This window comes from Metopolophium dirhodum, chromosome 5 (assembly GCF_019925205.1).
Source record: "Metopolophium dirhodum isolate CAU chromosome 5, ASM1992520v1, whole genome shotgun sequence".
NCBI lineage: Eukaryota > Metazoa > Arthropoda > Insecta > Hemiptera > Aphididae > Metopolophium > Metopolophium dirhodum.
In genome coordinates, this window is record NC_083564.1 from 24096834 (window position 1) to 24116668 (window position 19835).

Below are 19835 nucleotides of genomic sequence, written 5' to 3' on the forward strand. Positions count from 1 at the left end.
AAAATATCTACCCTGTACCCTTATGCGCGCACTCACACACACACACACACACGCACTGGACACACACGCACGCACGCACACCACTTATACTTTTATGACGACGACGCGTGATATAGACGATGATGGTGATGATAATATAATATTATAATAGTTAAGGTAGGTTTCCACTACACTCCACGTTTATACGTGCACAACTGCATAAAAAACATTTTGCTGTGATTCGTTGTCAACCATGGTAAGCTTTTGGTATACCTGCTGTGTGCTTACATATGCGTTCGTATACCGCACGATCGACCACGTACCGTGTTGTCGGATTTAGACATCTATAATACAGTCAAACGATTTAGCGCGCATCACTAATCCAGTTCGTTTGGGCACTCGACAAACGTTACGAGTTTAAAAATAAAAATCGCCATATTATATTTAGAAAAACATGGTTTTCGGACCACTGCAGATTTTTTGACCGAGCTTTTTCAAAAATAAATCGTATAACGGTTGTCGAGTGCCAAGACGAACTGGACGGATTATACACGATCGCGTGGAGTTGACAACAAAAGCTGTATCCGGAATGATATCGATCATCATCATCAAGTTTTTAACAGCCAATTTAATCTCGAACCCGTAAACCAATACGAAACGTGCTTTCAGGATGAACGTTCATCATACACGTACTGCAGTGTGCGCGGAGTAAGTATAATGGTAAAAGCTATATACCTTTAGTATTCGCCATTTAGTATAGGTACAGCATCATGCCACATTCTGTGATCATCAGCATCATTGTGAGATCATTCTGCATCATTCTGTGATCATCTGCCATCGTGCTACCAGCATCATGGTTATCAGAGTTAAGCACCATCCACAGCTACGTCGTGTGTCGTGTCGTGCGAAGGAGTGGTTATTATGGTAACTTTGACCTCCCGTTCGTGATTTGTTAGTATACCTCTATCTTGGTATGACCAATTCGTAACCTCTACACTTACACATATGCACCCGTCGAAGACCATTTCGTTTGCCGCTCATCGGGGTGCGACATCTGATCAGCTGTTTACTTAAAGCATTTTTCTGCCGAACCTAAGACAGAGCACTATCGGCGTAACTAGGGGGCTTAGCCCACATTGTAATTGTATTTAGCCGCTTATAAGGTTTTGCTTGTTGGTCCCTCATCGGTCTCGCAGTTAGAACCCAAGAAAAAAAAAATAAGTAAAATAGGTGTATAACGCTGATAATTAATAATAAATTATATATTGATATTTTGGATGTACCACGCATGAATTTATCGTAATTGGTTCTAGTTTGCGCAGAAGAAATTTATTATACTGACACATCACAGTATACATTATTAGGTATTGGTTTACATAAGGCTAAAAACAAACGAATGTACGAAGTGACCAGTGGAGGATTTAGTGGGGACTGCAGGGGGTGCTTGGGAGCTGAAGCGCCCACCGTTCCGCATTTTGAACTTTTTTTTTATTATAAACTACTTAGATTGCATGTATCGCACGTAGAACTAAACGTATTACTTGTAAACAAACTACTGCCAAAAAATAGGTTAAATTTGTTTTACCCCAAAATTGTGTTGTACAAGATAAGTATAAGGTGGTATACCCAAGGCAAGCTTTATTGTCCACATATAGAACCCACCACAAAAAAACCTAGATCTACCACTGGAAGTGACTTATACTATTATTCATCAATAATTAATTATAGTCTCATATTATACAAAGTGTTTATACGGCTGTATCGTGTATTCGTCGTGACGTTGAGTCGATACTCGTTTTCTATGGTTTATTTTCGATTTCGATGTTGGAGGACTTTTCGCGACCGCTGAATCCCAGCGACTCTGACAACGGGGAGTGTTTGGGGGGGGGGGGGGGCAAAGAGTTTATTAAGCACTCGGGTTTACTAGGACTCTATATAATATAGTCCCTTTGCCTTTAACTATGTTCAATCCTACAGTCGCCTACGCCCGCGCATACAATCTTCGGATCTGCTGCGCGCGCAGTTCTTTTCGCGACGTGGTACCCATACCCGACCGTGAGCGGTGGCGCGAAAAAAATGAAATCGTTTTCCCTATAAATAAAGCCCACGGTAATCCGATTTGGGTTGTACCTACGGGTGCAGGCAGCACAGTAATAATAACAACAACATACGTGCGGGTATTCCCCGGCCGGGACCGTTTCCGATTCGCTTTAAAAGCGACGTTTAAAAACGGCTCGCCAAATGTCAACCGTTGACCTTAGCCAAACGCCACCGTTGCGCCTCCCCCTGGGATCGTCTTTTAATTATACGACACGTCAGTCTCGGGTTTCCTTTACACTCCAATCGCCACCCGAGGGTTGCCGTTTTCATTTAAATAATAACGTGCGCGCGTCCCGACACAGCTATGTACATAATAATATATATAGCCGTGCTCTGTACGTACAACGTATTTTTTATGCGAGCGTATAAAAAAAAAAATACACGACAATAACGACAGTATTATTAGTAGTGGATAGGTATATTAAAGCGAGTGTACAAATAAAAACAACTATTTATTTTTTTGTTTTTTTTTATCATTATATATTGTATTATAATATCATTATTCATTATGTATATACTATATAATATTATGTATAGAATAAAAAGGGGGAGGGGAATCAAACGTACGTTTCAACAATCACTCAAGTTTAACAAATAGACATCGAAATGTTTACATAAACAATAGACAATAATATAATATAATATAATATATAATATTGTAATGTGCCGATTAAAAAGTTCAATAATGTTATTAGGTACTCTACAGTCTACAGCGTATATATACCGTCGTCGGCCACCAAAGCGGCGGTTTAATAATATTATAAACGAAGTTAACATAACATAATAATACAGTCGAAAGTGGTTAACTCAAAGTTGAAGAGACCGGCCAGAAAGTTCGAGTTATTCAAGAACTCGAGTAATTATCCAAGGATAATACTGCACATTTTTAGGGACCGGGGAAAAAAGTTCGAGATATCGACGATTTCGAGTTAAAGAAAGTTCAAGTTAACCAAGTCCCACTGTAGCATGACGTATATAATACACAACGCGTATTGTTATCATAATAATGTATACAAATAATAATTTATACAAATAGCTATTCAGCAGAGCTCCTGTAATTTTGACAAAACAGAAGTGGTTAGGTGCGTCGCGACTTATTACATATCATTATGTATATGTATTTTGTAGAAGGTGAAATATAAACGATGTACAAATAAGATATAAATTCATTAAATTATGTAATATTATCATAGGCTTCATCCGGTACCTTCTACGATGAAAAACATATACGTTAAAACACATTATGGCGTCCAAGAAGGGACAAGTCACTTTCTATTGTGCATACAACATAATATTATACGTGTTCGTATAAACTTTCGTTAAAAAATAAACAATGATATACGTCCTACCTATATATTAATAGAATACTTTAGGCCAGCAAATAATCTACGTCAGGGGTCTCCAACCTACGGCACACCAAAGTTTTTGCACCCCCAAGTATGTATCGATATCACGAATATATAATATTATGGTCAATCTTACCTTTTGCACAGCGAGTCCCCCCGGGTTTGCCGAAATTATAACGATTAACGATTTTTTCATTTTTGTAAGATACCCTATCTGGTGATATTGCATAATATGAGATGCGACGTAAAAAACGAAAACAGGTTTTATAGGTTTTGAAATTCGCCCACTTGCAATTTGCATACTATAATAATTAGACGCCACTGGACGATACCTGCACTCGTCGATAATTAATTATATCGCGTACATATCGCATAATAAACACACTGTATATAACTATAATGAGTACTCATAAAAAAAATAAATCAAAAAATCAATAAACAGCCGTCTGTCGGTCTTACGTGTTCCTTTCGTCGGGACACGTTTCGATGTCTATTTCATCGTCGTCGTCGTCGTCATCGTCGTCCATGTCGTCCATGTCATCCACGCAACAACCACCGCCGGCTTCGTCGTCGTCGACGTCATCATCATCGCCGTCGCCCGACTTGGACGAAACGGCGGCGGCTGCGGCGGCGGCAGCAGCGGCCGCGGCCACGGTAACCGGGTACACGGGTCTGAACGCGGAAGAATAATCGGCCGCGACGGCGCTCCGGTTGACCAGGGCGTTGTGATGGTGCGGGTCCAGCTCGAGTTTGGGCAGCCAACAGGGCAGACCGCCGCCTGCGGAATACGCGGCCGCAGCAGCCGCGGCCACAGCGAACGGGTTGGCTCGCTGTTGCCACACGTAATCAACCATGGCCTGGTGTAGTGGCATGGACGGCACCTGTACCGGCGGAGCCGGCGCCGATTTCTTTTGCTGCAGCTCCGGCGACCGGTGTTGGTGGTGTTGGTGGTGCTGATGGTGGTGCAGGTGACCCACCGACTGGAGCACGGGCTGAGGCATTTGCACGATTACCGCGGCGGCTGCGGCCGACGAAGACGACGACGGCGGCGACGACGAAGCCGACGACTGCTGTCGCGAGTGCGACGGCGGCGGTAGCAACGGTTGGGACGACGGCTGTTGCTGTTGGTGCTGTTGCTGCATGAGTGACGGCGGCGACGGCCTGGACACGGCCCGTTTGCGTGTGCCGCCGTTGAACATGGCCTTGACGTCCTCCCACGCGTGCACTACGTGGTCGGGCGGGTCGTCGCTGAGCTTCATGTGCCGGCGCCACGAGTTGAAGTTGGCCGCGTCCGGTTGCACGTACCTGGCCCCGGCGCCGGTGCGGTGCGAGTGGAATATGAACTTGTTGGGCGAGAAGAATAGACCGCACACGGCGCAGCGGATGCACTTGGCCCGCGACGAGTTGTACCGGGACGGCAGGAACGAGCCGCGGCAGCCCCACGCGCACTCGTGGTGCACCGCGAACGCAAAATCGTCGGGCAGCCGTGGCGGCGTGTTGTCGCCCAGGAACGAGTTACACAGCCGCTCCGCCTCGCGCCTGGTGATCATGCCGCACCGGCGCGACGACACCGGCATAGCGCCCGCCCGGCGCAGCATCTCCAGCTGAACCGGCGTGCACTGCACGCACGTGATACCCAGCGCCACGCGCCGGTTGTGGATCTCGTTGTAGCTGAACCGATGCAGCAGCGTGTTGCTGATCTGCGCCAGGCACAGCCGCTCCTGGTTGTCCATCTGCAGCGAGACGATCGGCACCCCGTACAGGATCACCGTGCCCACCTGGTTGGACAGACAAAACAGAACCTGCTCAGGTGCTTTGCCCGCATTCGCGCCGCGCCGCGCCACTGTCATACAATTATTATTATTCTGACGCTTATAGGTAGTACGCCGTACGTATATATAGTATACTGATTTTATGCCCCCAATTACTCAAATTAATCGATTACACAATTATATACTTATGTCAAAATGTATTGTACATTAATATCATAAATCATAATACACATTGGCCATATATCTATATACAGGGGCGGAATGGTCCATGGAGTTATCAGGATCCCATTACCGCACAAAAGTGCAAAATACGCATACGACACAACCACACACCGTTTTTAAAATATTGGATATCCCATTACCGCACACAAATTTAGTCGTGTATTTTACATTTCCATTTTCTATACACCATAGCATTTTGAAAATATATTTACTCTTTTTGAGCTGTTTACGGACATTGTCAGTTTTCAATTTTTTTAGTTTTTTTTTCTATAAATATCAATAAAATTTTATTCGTTGGGTAAAAAAGCGTGAACATTTAATGCTAGGCTCCTGATATATTGTTACAATAGCACTTGAAAAATATTATAAATATTAAATACATACAAATTGTGTATATTGATTTATTGGTATTTAAATTTAATTCTATGTAATATTTTTATATTTCAATTTGTATTGCAGGTTTTAATAAGTTTGTGCTGTATAGTACTAATTTTGTGTGCGGTATCATACTATTTTTGTGTGCGATATTGGGTTATGCATTTTGTGCGGTATTGTGTCGTGTTTTTGCGGTAATGGACAGCGCCGAAATCAAGTATTTTTTAGCCCCATTCGTATTTATGATCAGGTCCAAGATTATCACTACCGGGCCTATTCTTAAATTTAACTCTTATTGTGTTTTATAAAACTCTTTCCTAATTTTGATAAGTTAAAAAAAAAATATACGGCCTAACTAATTTTGCACCCTGTGCCAAAAATAAACAGAACGCCCATGCACATATCATATAGGGTATTGTTGGTTTTTAAATTCACAGCGGGCTCAGACAGAAATTCGAGTTAATCGGGCTACCGGTAAAAAAATATATATAAATCCAATTGCGTTTGTATTTCATTGATTCCGACATTTTACAAAATCGAATTATTTCTTGACACAATTTTACAATGTGTCTATATTATTATATTATTCTATAACACCTCTGCGGAATTTGGTCAGAATAATAAATAGAACTGCGTAAGGCGAAACATAAATTAAATTATTTGTTTATTTCAAGTTGATCGGTAATAATACCCGTTAGATATCTGTCAGCGGAACGACGTCTTTGCAAATTTAATTTCGTCGATTCAGTTCGCCTTTTAAGTGTTTAAAGCAAACAAATAAAAATAACGTTTTGTCATTTTTTATTTTATTTTTAAGGCTAAAGCTATTGTCATTTACTCGCATCGTAAACTTGTAAGCCTCCCGACCGGAACGACAATTCCCCTATTAAAAGGTCGCCACGCTCCCTCCGACTATTTATCCACGCCACTTGATGACTTCTAAATAAATATAATACAATAACCCTAAAGAAACTATTTGCCTTCTTGTTCTATATACAACCTTAACACTACAGAATTATCCTGATAAATCCACTTCATCACGCGAGTATATACAATTAATGTTTTGTTATTGTTAACTATAAAAACCATTAAATATTTTTATTTAACTCTATCCCAGGCGTTGATTTGCTTATAATTATAAATCGAATCGTTCACGAGTAATGGACAAAAAAACATTTGAAAACGCATAGTTTATAACGACATTGAAGATAATATCAAGATTCAACTCAATCGAACATTTAAAAACCAATCGAACGAAACAAAAAAAACGGTTGAACCTGATATTTTTACAATTTCTGAGCTTACTTTGTTCGGTTTAGAATTATTGATCACCGGATTGAGCGCTCTTGGTGGTTCGGTCTGTTTGTCATCCCTGTGATGACTGATCAACTGGAACCTCTGATCCATTTTCGCTAACGTCATTTTACTGCACAAACAATTACGAAACAAATAAGACAAATAATATATATTATTATTGTTGTTATTTATGGTTATGTGACTGATCAAAAAAACATAGCGTAAACAAATTGCATTTTTTTTAGCAAACGCACAATAAAACCCGGAGAGCTTAAAATATTTGCTTCGCTTTTGCAGCGTTTATAATTTATGTTATTATCGCGTAGGTGGGTTTTGATATTATCGATCACGAGGGATGTATTAAAAATTCTTAGTTGTCATACTATTATTTACGAAAAATAAAATTTACAAGTCTCCACATCCGTCACTGCAGACGTTCGTGAAAATCGCGCGTGTCAACATTCGCCCTGCACATATTTCCTGCGTGCAGTACCTACGTGCAAATAATATTATGACCGTTTTATATCTATTATTATTGTCATTATTTATTATCACTTGAATATTAGCCATTAGTTGTACATACCAAGTATATATACCAATACGTTCCTATTCGTCTTGAATAAACGGAAACAGGCGGGAAAGAATAGATAAATGAAAAACAGTACTGAGTGTATACAGTATATAGTAATCTATGTGTAAGGACCCGGAGGCGAATTTCGTCGCGTTTCGTCCTCGTGGCGGAGGGTTTGTATAATTTATAAATACAGTGCGAGTCCATTTCCCGGGCACGGTGCACCGCCGCGCCGTCTTAATCGAACTCTTTCGGCACCGACGACCATATTATTATTATTACGAGCGTGTTGTGTGTACTCGAAATCATTAGTGCGTGGAAAACCGAAAAGGCGAAATTAATTAAACGAGAGCCGATTTGCTGTGCGCCGACAGTGAGAACGCGGGAGCGGAAGAGCGGGAAGACGACGAGGAGCGCACTACACCGGGTTTTGACGAGTGCCATTCAACGGCGGCGGAGGGTGTGTTGTTTGGAGTGGGCGCCAAGGGGAAACGGTTATACAATATAATATATATATATATATATATATACGTATATGTATGCGACCTGGTTGCAGAGGGTTAATCTGACTCCGGTGGGGGTGTACCCGCGTAATCCGTCGATAATTACTCGTTACATTTCTGCGAAAGAGAGAAACGTTTTTCCGCGTCCAGAGTGCAATGGGTCCTCGCGCGCGTGTATATATATATATATATGTGCGGCAGCGCCAATCGGCTGCGGCGAGGGGGTGAGTATTAAGCTTTTATTTAAGTATAGTGTAACGTAGGTTCATAATATTATATATATATATATATATAAACAGCGGCGCCGGTGGGTTCGTTCTAATTAAAATTAACAAAAAAACCCGCACAAATGGGTAATACCTAGTACATTTTATTTTATATTGCATTATGTACGAGTGCGCGCAAAATACGGGGTAATTCCATTTGAACTTGGCGGGTACCGGTCGATACGTCTAAACATTTAAATAATATTTAGGAGAACATTTTTTTTTCTTTTCAATTTAGAACAGTTTATGTGAATTTTAAATACGAGATGGTTTGGTTCGCGCCACGTTGCCAAGACGAGTCTTAAATTTCAAATTTGTCATATCCTAAAGTCTACCAGTGTATCGGGCTCAGACCGTAACACTCACACGACTATATTATTATCAAATAAGTATTTCACACAAGTTTACAACACTTTCTTCCGTATTAGTGTGACATGAAGTATTCATTGTACCTACTTTAGTTGGGTCGATTACTTATTAAACTGCACAATTATTCAATGATACTACATAACATATTACCATGTATACATAGCAATTGCAGCCTACTACCTATACAAGTACACTGTACAGGTAACTTTTAACGATGTTAAGGGTAAAAAAATGTACTACTTTGAAAACGATTTAGCTGGCAAGATATACATATATCAATGAATAAAAACAAATTCGCGTTATAAAAAAATCACCCTACATACGTATTTTAGTATTCATAAATATTATGTGGGCTTGTTCAATTTTGCTCGGTATATACACTGCAACGTCTTAAATTATTTAAACTTGTATTGTCTGTATATATATAAATATAATATTTTACATAAGGTATACGTAATACGTGTCCTCGTCGTCGTTGTTGTCGTCGTCAACATAGTAATTTCAATGCATTTTTAAACATTCGCCACGATTATTATTATACCATTCCACCTCGGTCACGGGGCGGTGTCTTCAACAGTATACAAGAATAATAACGTTAAGCTCCTCTTCACCACCCCTATACCACTCCTGCATTACCAACATACAAATACGGTATATAGTAAGGAAATGTTAATTTACATTTTTTCTCCCACTCTCTCACTCTCTTACACGCTCACTCCGCAGGTCTGGTTTTTAATAAAATGTTATTATTTGCTGTGTCTATACATTACATGTATATACTATGTATATATATTATGCATACCTACCGTTGGATCAAATTGAATATTATAACTATTCTGCGAAACGGGTAAACAACAAATCAATTGCGATGTTTAAATATTACACGCTGGCATTATATTATGCATATTGAGTGGTTAATAATAAATTGCATTTGTATTTCTCTTCCTTTATATTTTCTTTTTTTAATTTAACGCATTTTAACAAATATTGTAAAAGCAAAGTGAAATACAATAAATAAAACTTTTATAAAAATAAATGTAAAAACAACAAAATATTCAGGAAAAAATTAATTTAAAATTCGTTTTTTTTTTTATATACATAGGACATGGCTGTCTTGTATCTATCGTAAAAGTAGCGAGAACACCAAAACAGGTACAATTATTAAAACCACTTTCCTAGAATGCAAGGAAGGTATAGTTTCTCTCATTTTCCACAAAAGTTGTAAAAAGATAAATCCAAGATCATGTTTGTTCATACTTAATATTGTATCATATACCTAAAAACTACTCAATAACAATCATCAATACTTTTATTTCAATATTTGTATTCATTGTTTTTATTTCAATCCCAAGTTTTCTCTATACTTTATAGACTGACGACTAAAAATGCAGTATATAATGTTTTCGCGCATGCTTGTGTCTGTATATAAATGAATCAAACACAGAAAATTTAAGAAAAATAAATACAACAGTTAATTAGGTATAAAGCAGTAAAAAATATATACTATAAAATAATAGTCTTGTAAAAATGCTTATATGTTATATGAAATAATTACCGATAAAAACAAAATATCCTTAAGTTAAATGTGAAACATTTTTAAAAACAACACAGCAATATAGCTGATTGATTTTACGTAAAAACAACAGATTACAAAATTGAAGGGATTATTAATGGCTAATTAATATTATAAGCGTCTTTAAATCAAGGGTATTTATTACGTTGAAAAAATTCCATCGGCTGCAGTAAGTACATGAAATATTTTAAAGAGTTTCCGTTAAGATAATATGTAAGTATACCTATAGTGTGAATATAAAATATTAAAAAAAAAACACGCACGTAATTATCAGGGGTGGTTTTTTTTTATGACACGTCGTCGAGAGAGTGATAAGTCGCACTTATATGTGCGCAGTGTTAGTGCGACTGATACGAGTTGTGCATTTGATAACGATATTTAAACGGATCTCACCACAATCAAGTTCTAGAGGGTAGGTACGACTTGGACGATGTTAAATATTATGTACACACATATCAATCGCGGGATAAAAAAAATTCGAGTGACTTTATTATATTATAATGTGCAGTGAGCGAGTCGTAATGGTGCTCCCTCCGTCAACACGCATAATAAAATATATAATCCCTTAATTATGCCCCCGCCGCGGGACATATTACACCGTTATAATATTTATATTAGCACAATAATAATAATATAATGTATTATAAGCGGGTGACTCGGGCGAGAATCGGGTGGCACGCATAGTAATAATAATAATATATTTAATATTATAATGTGTACGCTGTTTCGATATTATTACATAAACCGCGCGCGGAGGAGTTTAATTTCGTTTTCCGCCCGACAACAATATAATCGTATTTCAGCGGCGGGCCCGGCCGAAACGTCATTATTAACCGAATATCATTATATAATCGTTATATAGCTACAATCATATTGTACATGCATATATTATTATTGTTATTAAAATATTATCGCTGAGCTCGCGGGCGCCAAATAATAATAATTACGGTCGGACGGCTGTGCGTAATGCGATTGTGCGTTTACGTATAAATCTCGGAGGAGCGCGCATATTATATATAATATATACATATAGGTACGACCATTGATTATATAAACCGTAGAACGACTCATAACATATACACATTATTATCATTCATCGTCATTGTGTGCGCAACTGTGAGACCAAGGGGGGCGGTGGCGGAGGTGATGATCTGGGGGCAGGCGATTTCCGCCCCCGCATAATCGATTCGTAGCGGTAAATTGTATTACATAATAATATTATGTATACATTTATGATTATATTATCCGCACTACAATACATAGTAGCCAAGTTGGGCTGTAAATATATAGGTACCCACAACTGTACAAGCCAGTGTAATATTTAATATATAGGCGCCAGCTAGGGGATGAACCATACCGGAGGGGCCCACTGCTGCAGTGTCAAGATTTAGAACAAACTATACCAAGGTATATTATCCTCTAGGTAATATTCGCGTATTACACTTACCAGTTACCACGTGCAGTATTGTGTAATGGATATTATAAGGTGTCCATTATTAAAAAATTATGATTAGTCATAGAACTTTTCCTAAAAAAAAACAGTACCCAAATTTAAGCTTGTCTTCGCAGAAAAAGGTTCGATTTTCGTTATCGATTAATATTGTTTGTGAAACATGCAATAGCGCAATAATGTAACAATAACATGTGTATTCTGTAATTCAGTTTTCACAAGTAGGCACACAACAATAAAACAAATATTCTGATTAATGAAAAAAAATTAAAGACTATATAATAGGTTGACAAGGATAGTGAATTAAAATTTTTTATTCTAGTCAAAATCGAACCAAAGTATTTGTTATTCTAACTTGTTCTATATATAAAACTAGTTCCATATAATATATAAGTAGACGAAATGTTGATAGTTACTTATTATGATTTTATTGAATAACGTAGGTACTAAATTTCCATTACTTGATGAAAGGTGATAAACTCACAATAGTATATGTATAGCAAGGGTGGAGAGTGAGCTATTTCAGTAGCGGCACGAGGTGCAGACGAGGATCGCCACGACTGAAATTGCCTTCCCACACAAACCACACGTACTATTTTTTGACACGCCTCTGCGTTCATCGATCACGGCAGAGATCTATGCAACAACCAGATTATTCAACGAAAGAAAAATGTTTACGCGTCGTACAATAGGAGGTGATAATATGAATATAAGATGTAACCAAAAGTTTCTGTTTTGTAAGGACCACGGTATAGATTTCAGTGTCTGGTTGTGCAGGAGATACGCGTGATATGCATGTCAAGCACTTTTGGGCATTTCAACTTTACCACCCGGCACTTTTGGGAAGTTCCACTTCACCACCCGGCATTATGGGGATTCCCGCTTTACCACCAAAAAAGGTCGCTTTCCAACGTTTCAACCGCCATCGAAAACTAAACTTTCAGTGAATGCGAGACAAAAAAATTATTTTCCTAACTCATGATAGACCGTATGCCGTACCCCAAGTATCCCCACTTTTATCAAATAATTAAAGTTTAAAATATAATTTAATTAGTTAGAAAATAATTTTATTAATTAAATGACCAATTTATTTATATATTAAATTAATATATATAAATAAAATTGAAAATACAATAACGAATTATCTTCTTTTTTTGATGTACTCAACCCTGCCTTATCTGATTCAATAGTAAATTTAATTTTCAAAAAAATAGAAGGTTAGGGAGTTAAAACTAATTGTATAAACAAAATAGTATGTAACTTATGTAGTATATAGGTACCTACACGATGATTACATAGTACGAGTGCGGAGAAGTTTTATTAATTAAATATTAATCCCTTGCCTTGCGTTATTTTCACGACATTTACCTATACCTATGCGACTGTGCGTGGTAATTTGTAGTTTTATTAAAATCACTCAATGCATACACATTTATGATTTATCATGTCAGGCAATATGGTTTGTTTCACATGAAATAAAATAACCTACATTCAGAAAACAAGGGCTAATCGATTGTAATTCTTTCATATTGTTTATTATAAAACTAAAATGTGCGTGTTTTATCATTAAAGCAAATTAAAATACAGTAAGTATGTCATATCCTATAGCAGATGATAATACAACATTTTATTATAATTAAATAATTATTTTTATTTTTAAATGTAGATAATCAACAGTTCAAATGTTTTTGCAATCATTTAACATTAAATAGATACCTACCTAAATAGTAAATACTTTTATAGGTACCTACTAGCTGCTCTATACTAATAAACATATACCATACAAACACACTAATCTAAAAGTTAAACTACACCTTCCTATTAAGTCGCGTATAGGTTTATTATCACCAACTATACGGGGTAGAGTGACAAAACAACCAAACTTGAACAAAATTTAACAGTTTCAAAACATTGCAACCACAAAAATAAGCAATTAACCACTATTCCACCCTTGGTTTCTGATACCGAGGTTCCCTGTATGCTGCAGCAGCTCTTAAATAATTACAAAAGAAACTAGTCAATTTCATCGACACTTTCACCTAATATAAAATCACTTAAGAAAATCATCGAAATATATTTTATAACTAAACCTCACGCCATAATAACTCAAACCTTACCGGGTTAAATTTTATTTCCACTGTAATCGGTCAAATCGTGGTTGTAGTTGGTATCGTGACCAAAATGAAATCAAACAAAAAATATAAATATATGTTCGTTTTTTTTTTCAATTTAACAATTACTTTTACATGTACTTTTTGTGCTAATTTCTTACACCGATTTTTAATATTGGAATATTTTCGAATTCATACATGACATTACATGTACAGAAATACAAAAAATTGTTACGGTATTATCGGTATTTATATAATATTTGATACGTGTAAAAAACCAATTATAATATTTGCAAACTTTAGATTACTCAAGCTGCTATATTATACTGAGTTGCTATATTTCCCAAACTTTAAATGTCATTAACTCTTTGGTTGAAATAGGTAAATTAAAAATAACTATTATAAATTATATAACTAGGTATTGCGTTAAAAATTTTAAGTTAATTTCCGTACTATTTTCAGGTTGCATAGAAAACATCACCCTTATTATTATATGAACGCTTACAGGTGTCGGGTATTATTATAATACCTATGCAATAATAAAATATGAGATCCTGTTATCATTTAATTTGATCATATTATTATGAGTGGTTGATTATGTAATAATGGTTCACAATATGGGTTTAATAGGAATCAGGGTTCCCTTATACTTTTCCAGAACCATCAATGATCAATTTATTATTCTCTGCAATCATAAGAGTTATGGTGCAGATTCTTCTTTTTGACTCTTATAGCTAATAAACTATCCAAATTAATGGACTTTTCAGATTCTATAACCGTGATAAATTTAAGTTTAATGTTATGTTGATGTTATGAAATACCTAATATTGTATTTCTTATTTATGTTTTGAATATTCTAAACTTAAATTGTTTGTATTTTTTCTTTGTAAAGTTAACCTACAAGTATTATTACGTACGTCATGTCTGCCTTTCTAATTATTGACAATGTATTTAAATCATATAATTTTCAAAGGGCTATCGTCCGTTAAATTTATTGATTAAATATTTACAAATATAAATAAATCGTGTAATACTGGCTCCGCGCTGATAAAATTAAGAACTTATAGCAGCACAACTATAGCAAGCACATGCGAAATACATCCAACACATCTTTTACTCGGGGGAATAATTTCACCAACATAATGTTGTGCTGTTAACAGCACAAATTAAAAAAAAAGCTCTACTGGTGAAAATAAAATCCAACCAAGTCTGTGAAGTTATCTAACACTGCTCAATAAGTTACCAAGAAAATTGTTGAATATAATATTACCATATGTGCCTCTTATGGTTGTTCTGCTACCTTTATAATGGTACCAACAAAAACTCGCGGGTATTTAAATCAACGTCTACTAAAAATTACGATGAATAATTCCCTTCTTTAACTATAACATTCTTCGATCACCCTTCATCATTAGGATACGTACACTATTTATGGATTTCAAATATATAGCGGTACCTATTATAAGAAAACATTACATTTTATTTAAAATTGTGCAAGTATACTTATTAGTATATATATACAATTAGTTTGGTTAAATCGTAACTTGTTTTGTATAAGCTATTCGTATTACTAACATTATTTGCTACTAAATTATACCATAGCCAAGCGTGCCGCCAAAATTATGTGTGCAGCTGAGTGTGCATTGCGCACGAGCCCCTGGCCGTAGTCTATATTATTGATTAAGGCCTCCTAAACTTTTTTAAAGTATCATTGAATTATATTAATTTTATTTAAAAGATGTTTTAAATTTTTGAATTGTTAGGTACCTCTAAAAAGGTTTCAATTTATCATGCTTTTTCTTAAGGGAATTGGAAGAGGGGATTTTCTATCTTTAATAAGGATTGACTATGATTGAGACGTGTTATATTTCCAATGAACCGACTACCGATTGTTAAAGCGAAGCGACAAGAACTTTTAAAACTAATTTGTAATTATCGTTAAGTCTCAAATTTTCCACATTTTTTATTTTTAGATTGTAAATTCTTCAGAAATTGAAATATGACAATTTTTTTATTTCTTCATTTCAATACAAATATTTAAGGATGTATAGGGTGACCAAATCAAAATTGTGGGAAAGTCGATCTTAAATATAGATTTTGAGAAATACTTCAAATTTGTTTTCAGAATTTTAATCACTTGAATAGATCAATCGATACGTTTTCTAAATTCCCATGTTGCACGCGTGATGGACGAACACAAAAAATCACATCTCCCAATCACTATATTTACCATTAAAATTTAAAACTATACACTGTTGAAAATATTTAGATTTTTTTAAAAAAAATCGATGTTGATTAATTAAAAATCTGATACTTTATCGTAAACCTATGATTTACAAGCGAGGTGTTTAATGTTGATAGACAATAGTCGGTTAACAGCAATTGAAGATAATTTTATAGAAACTTAATATTTTATACCACATTATGTTAAAGCTCAAGAGAAATTTGTAAGTATAAAATCTATACATTAACACTATATATACCTACATAATGACCACAGAATTTCAGAAAAATTAGTAATTAAGCAGTTGATTTTACTACCTATTAAGTGTAAACACAGTTCAAGTTCTGATTTTACTCACCAAATATTGTCCACAAAATATTCCTATACTATCAAAAATATTTAATTTAATTTTCTAAAACAAATAGCTATTAAAGATTTAGTGGAATACATAGTAATAAACTATCTATCATTGTTTTATCCCGATATTTGTACAAGTTGCACATTCTTGAGTCAGTATACCTACCTAACCTATATCTTTATTCTTATGACAAAAACTCAAAGCTTAAGCAGCTTGTTACAACTTTTATCAATATTATAACGTAACACAACCTCACATCCTCAAATTTTAAAATTGTATATTTCAAATATAGATACACTCCATCAAGCATCAGTATTGATACTCATACTTCATTTTTTTGAGGGGAATTTAGATTCGTATTTGCATTGAGATACGACTTATTATATATTAAGAGTTATTGAGGAGTTTTTTTTTTGTATTAAGCTAGGTAGATTTAAAAATATTTTTGCATGCCCTGCTATAAAAAGTCTGTGCTTTCCTATGCAATAACTAATGACTAATGACACTTGAGAATCACATAGGTAGTAACTAGTGTAATAGACAACTTCGCTAACAAGCACAAACAAAAATAGAATAAAAATACACTTTAAATAATCTAGAATTTACCAGTTAATTTGTTAACTTTGTTAAAATTTGTTCATTTTTGGGACACATATGTTTCTAATAAAAAATTCTGACTAATAAAAAATACTGTTTTGAAAAATGGACCAATTTTTTATTAATTTATTATTATTTCTATTATGATTGAATTATTTTGAACTATTTTATTTTACAATTTAATGAAATGCATATTTTTAAATGTATTAAACGTATACAATCCAATTATAAAGCTCACGTGACCTGAAATTTGGGCCTACCTGTCGAAAAGCCCTTTTCAAAACGGTAGATATAGGTATATGTCGAACTGAAAAGGATTTAAGAACCGATTCAAGAACTTCAGTTGACAGCACTGTGCAGGGGGTGTTTTAAGAGTCTCTGTGAAATGTACCGGATGTATGTGGATTCCATGATATTGGGTTTAAAAAAAAAAGTAGGTACTATAATCATCAATTTACAACCATTTTTTAACACCTCAAATTTTTTTTCTACAGACCGTTAAAATGAAAAAATAAATTTACTCTGCCGGCGAGTATTTAGATGCAGACATAGCCGGTACATAGGTACTGTTATAGGTACTTACCTATAAATATTCAGCGTCGTGCGCGTACTATAGTCGGCGACTTTTGTTTAAGACTTCCGTCGGTCGTTTGCGGCCGTCGTCTTCGTCGCGCGCGCGTAACATACTCCGGTGCAGTGCAAGTGCAGCGCGGTGGCGGGCCGAGGGTTGATTACACACCGTCGACGCGTTCGGCGAAAAGCTTCGGTGGCGGCAGCGTCTCCGGGGCGGGTCCTTTCTCCGAACCCAGACTCGGGCCAATGGCTGAGGCCGGAGCGATTTGCCACGCGCGGTCCTGCCCGGCCGACCCTTTGGCGGGTGGTCCTTAAATACCGCGTCGACACCGCCACCCCGACACGCTGTATCTGTGTATAGTGCGCGCGTACTTACTCCTCTGCAGTCCACGGGGCCGAGTGAATCGCACCAACCCCTCCCACCCTATCGCCGCCACCCCTCACGCTATAAGCGGTGATTTCGGAATACATTTCATAAAACCACACCGCGCATCTATGTATATATTATTATACATTTACATACGATTATACAGGGTGTATCTGGTGGGTTTTTGACGATTTTCCGTCCTGACCCCAGATGTGGCACTCTACTCAAGCCACGGACAAATTTTGCAAACTTGGCAGCTGGCACGGACCATCATTTAATTCCACTTCTGCAAATCTTTAGCACCGCATATCACCTGTGATGAGTCCACGTATTGAACACTAGTTGAGCACCACTGGTTTAAACTGTCAAATTCCCAAGAAACATCGTGTATAGGTACTAGTACCTACTATAATATTAATATATTATGTACTACAACTATATTGTACCTATAACAATATTATTATAATAAATATGAATGTATTAACTATTGTAAGTCATCAGACAAACATTTTGGAAAAACAATTTTTGTTATTTTGTTATTATAAAAATACTAATCGTAGATATTATTACTTAAATTATTTATTTCTATACTTTTTTTTTTTATTAGATAAAAATAGATTATTTACAATCTGTAATATTTATACTAATTATATTATAATTATTACTTTATATTAATATCTGTAACCTTCATATACAACAATAAGTAAATTTGATAGCAAAAAAAAACTTGATGGTACAAAACATGAATGGCGTAAGGAGGGAGGACCACCAGTGTGGATACCCTTTAACTTGGGGGTATTTCTATACTTACACGGTAAAATGTGAAAAATATTACAGTTTATTTTAAGTTATTCACACCGTTCTACTGTTTTCGTTGTGTTGTATTGACTTAAGCAAATAACACAATATTAACTATTGGCTATTACCTATTAAGGATTTATCTTTTTAATATTATCTGCTATACTTATTTATGTTTAATAACTTAGAAACTGCTTGTTAAAATTTGAATAAAATCCAAGCACTTTTACTGTCCTAAAAGGTGATGAAAAAATAAAACAAACACATCATTGTAAAATCAATATATTCATCGTTCCACTCAGAATCTAAAATCAGAATTTGTATAGATTCGTTGTTTAAAGAAAATCGTGGTAAACATCGTGGATAAATTACTCTGTGTATAATATAAATCAAATTATTTTATTTTGTTAAATTTTGCTTCAACCACCTGTGATGTTAGACACAGCATATAACTACCTAGTGTATCTCTATAAACTGTTTAACGTTATTGGACACCAAAATTGTGTAACATCATTAGAACTTAGAAGTTACAAACTTAAGTATAAAACTATAAACATCACGTACCAATATATTTTCATACTGTTTAACAGAAAATTAGAATTCCATTTAAATATCATACAACGTCAAACGAAAAAAAGCAGTAAGTGGGTGACGCTCTGCTGTACAGTAGAATACAAGCGGGTCACGATAATTGATGGTGTTAAATTTGAATTCAATGATATAATATACGGAAAACGATTCTGAGTGGAGGTCAGCCTAGGATATTTTATATTATATTTAGGTATATGCATAAGGTGACAACAGTATTACTGAAAATATTTTGAACCATTGTTCAACATCTGTCAAACTAGTTGTGTTAAAAAGTATACATATCCAATCAATAACATAATTTCTTTTCATTTTTTCTACAGTATTACGATGGTTTTTCTCAGATTCAAAATATGTGTAGACATGGTTTACTATAATTTTTGTTAAATGATTTGCA

General features: G+C 35.7%; 1 protein-coding gene across 2 annotated transcripts; it reads right to left on the reverse strand.

Annotated features, from left to right (window-relative positions):
* Window positions 1-2628: 2628 nt before the first annotated feature.
* On the reverse strand, window positions 2629-18051 carry LOC132944754 (SKI family transcriptional corepressor 2). Of its 2 annotated transcripts, none has more exons than XM_061014239.1 (3): window positions 17696-18051; window positions 7100-7220; window positions 2629-5203 (listed from the first exon to the last, which is right to left on the reverse strand). In XM_061014239.1, exons 2-3 carry the CDS (start codon window positions 7214-7216, stop codon window positions 3881-3883), a joined length of 1440 nt encoding a protein of 479 aa, XP_060870222.1. In that variant the 5' UTR covers window positions 7217-7220; window positions 17696-18051; the 3' UTR covers window positions 2629-3880. The 2 variants fall into 2 exon arrangements, with proteins under 2 accessions (XP_060870222.1, XP_060870221.1); XM_061014238.1 differs by having other exon boundaries at window positions 2629-5227.
* Between the last annotated feature and the right edge of the window lie 1784 nt (window positions 18052-19835).

Bases quoted from the DNA above. Each gene is read 5' to 3' on its own strand.
- LOC132944754 (XM_061014238.1), bottom strand. From the start codon at position 7,216: ATGACGTTAGCGAAAATGGATCAGAGGTTCCAGTTGATCAGTCATCAC. The intron at 5,228-7,099 runs GTAAGCTCAGAA...GCACCTGAGCAG, and splicing joins ATAATTCTAAACCGAACAAA to GTTCTGTTTTGTCTGTCCAA.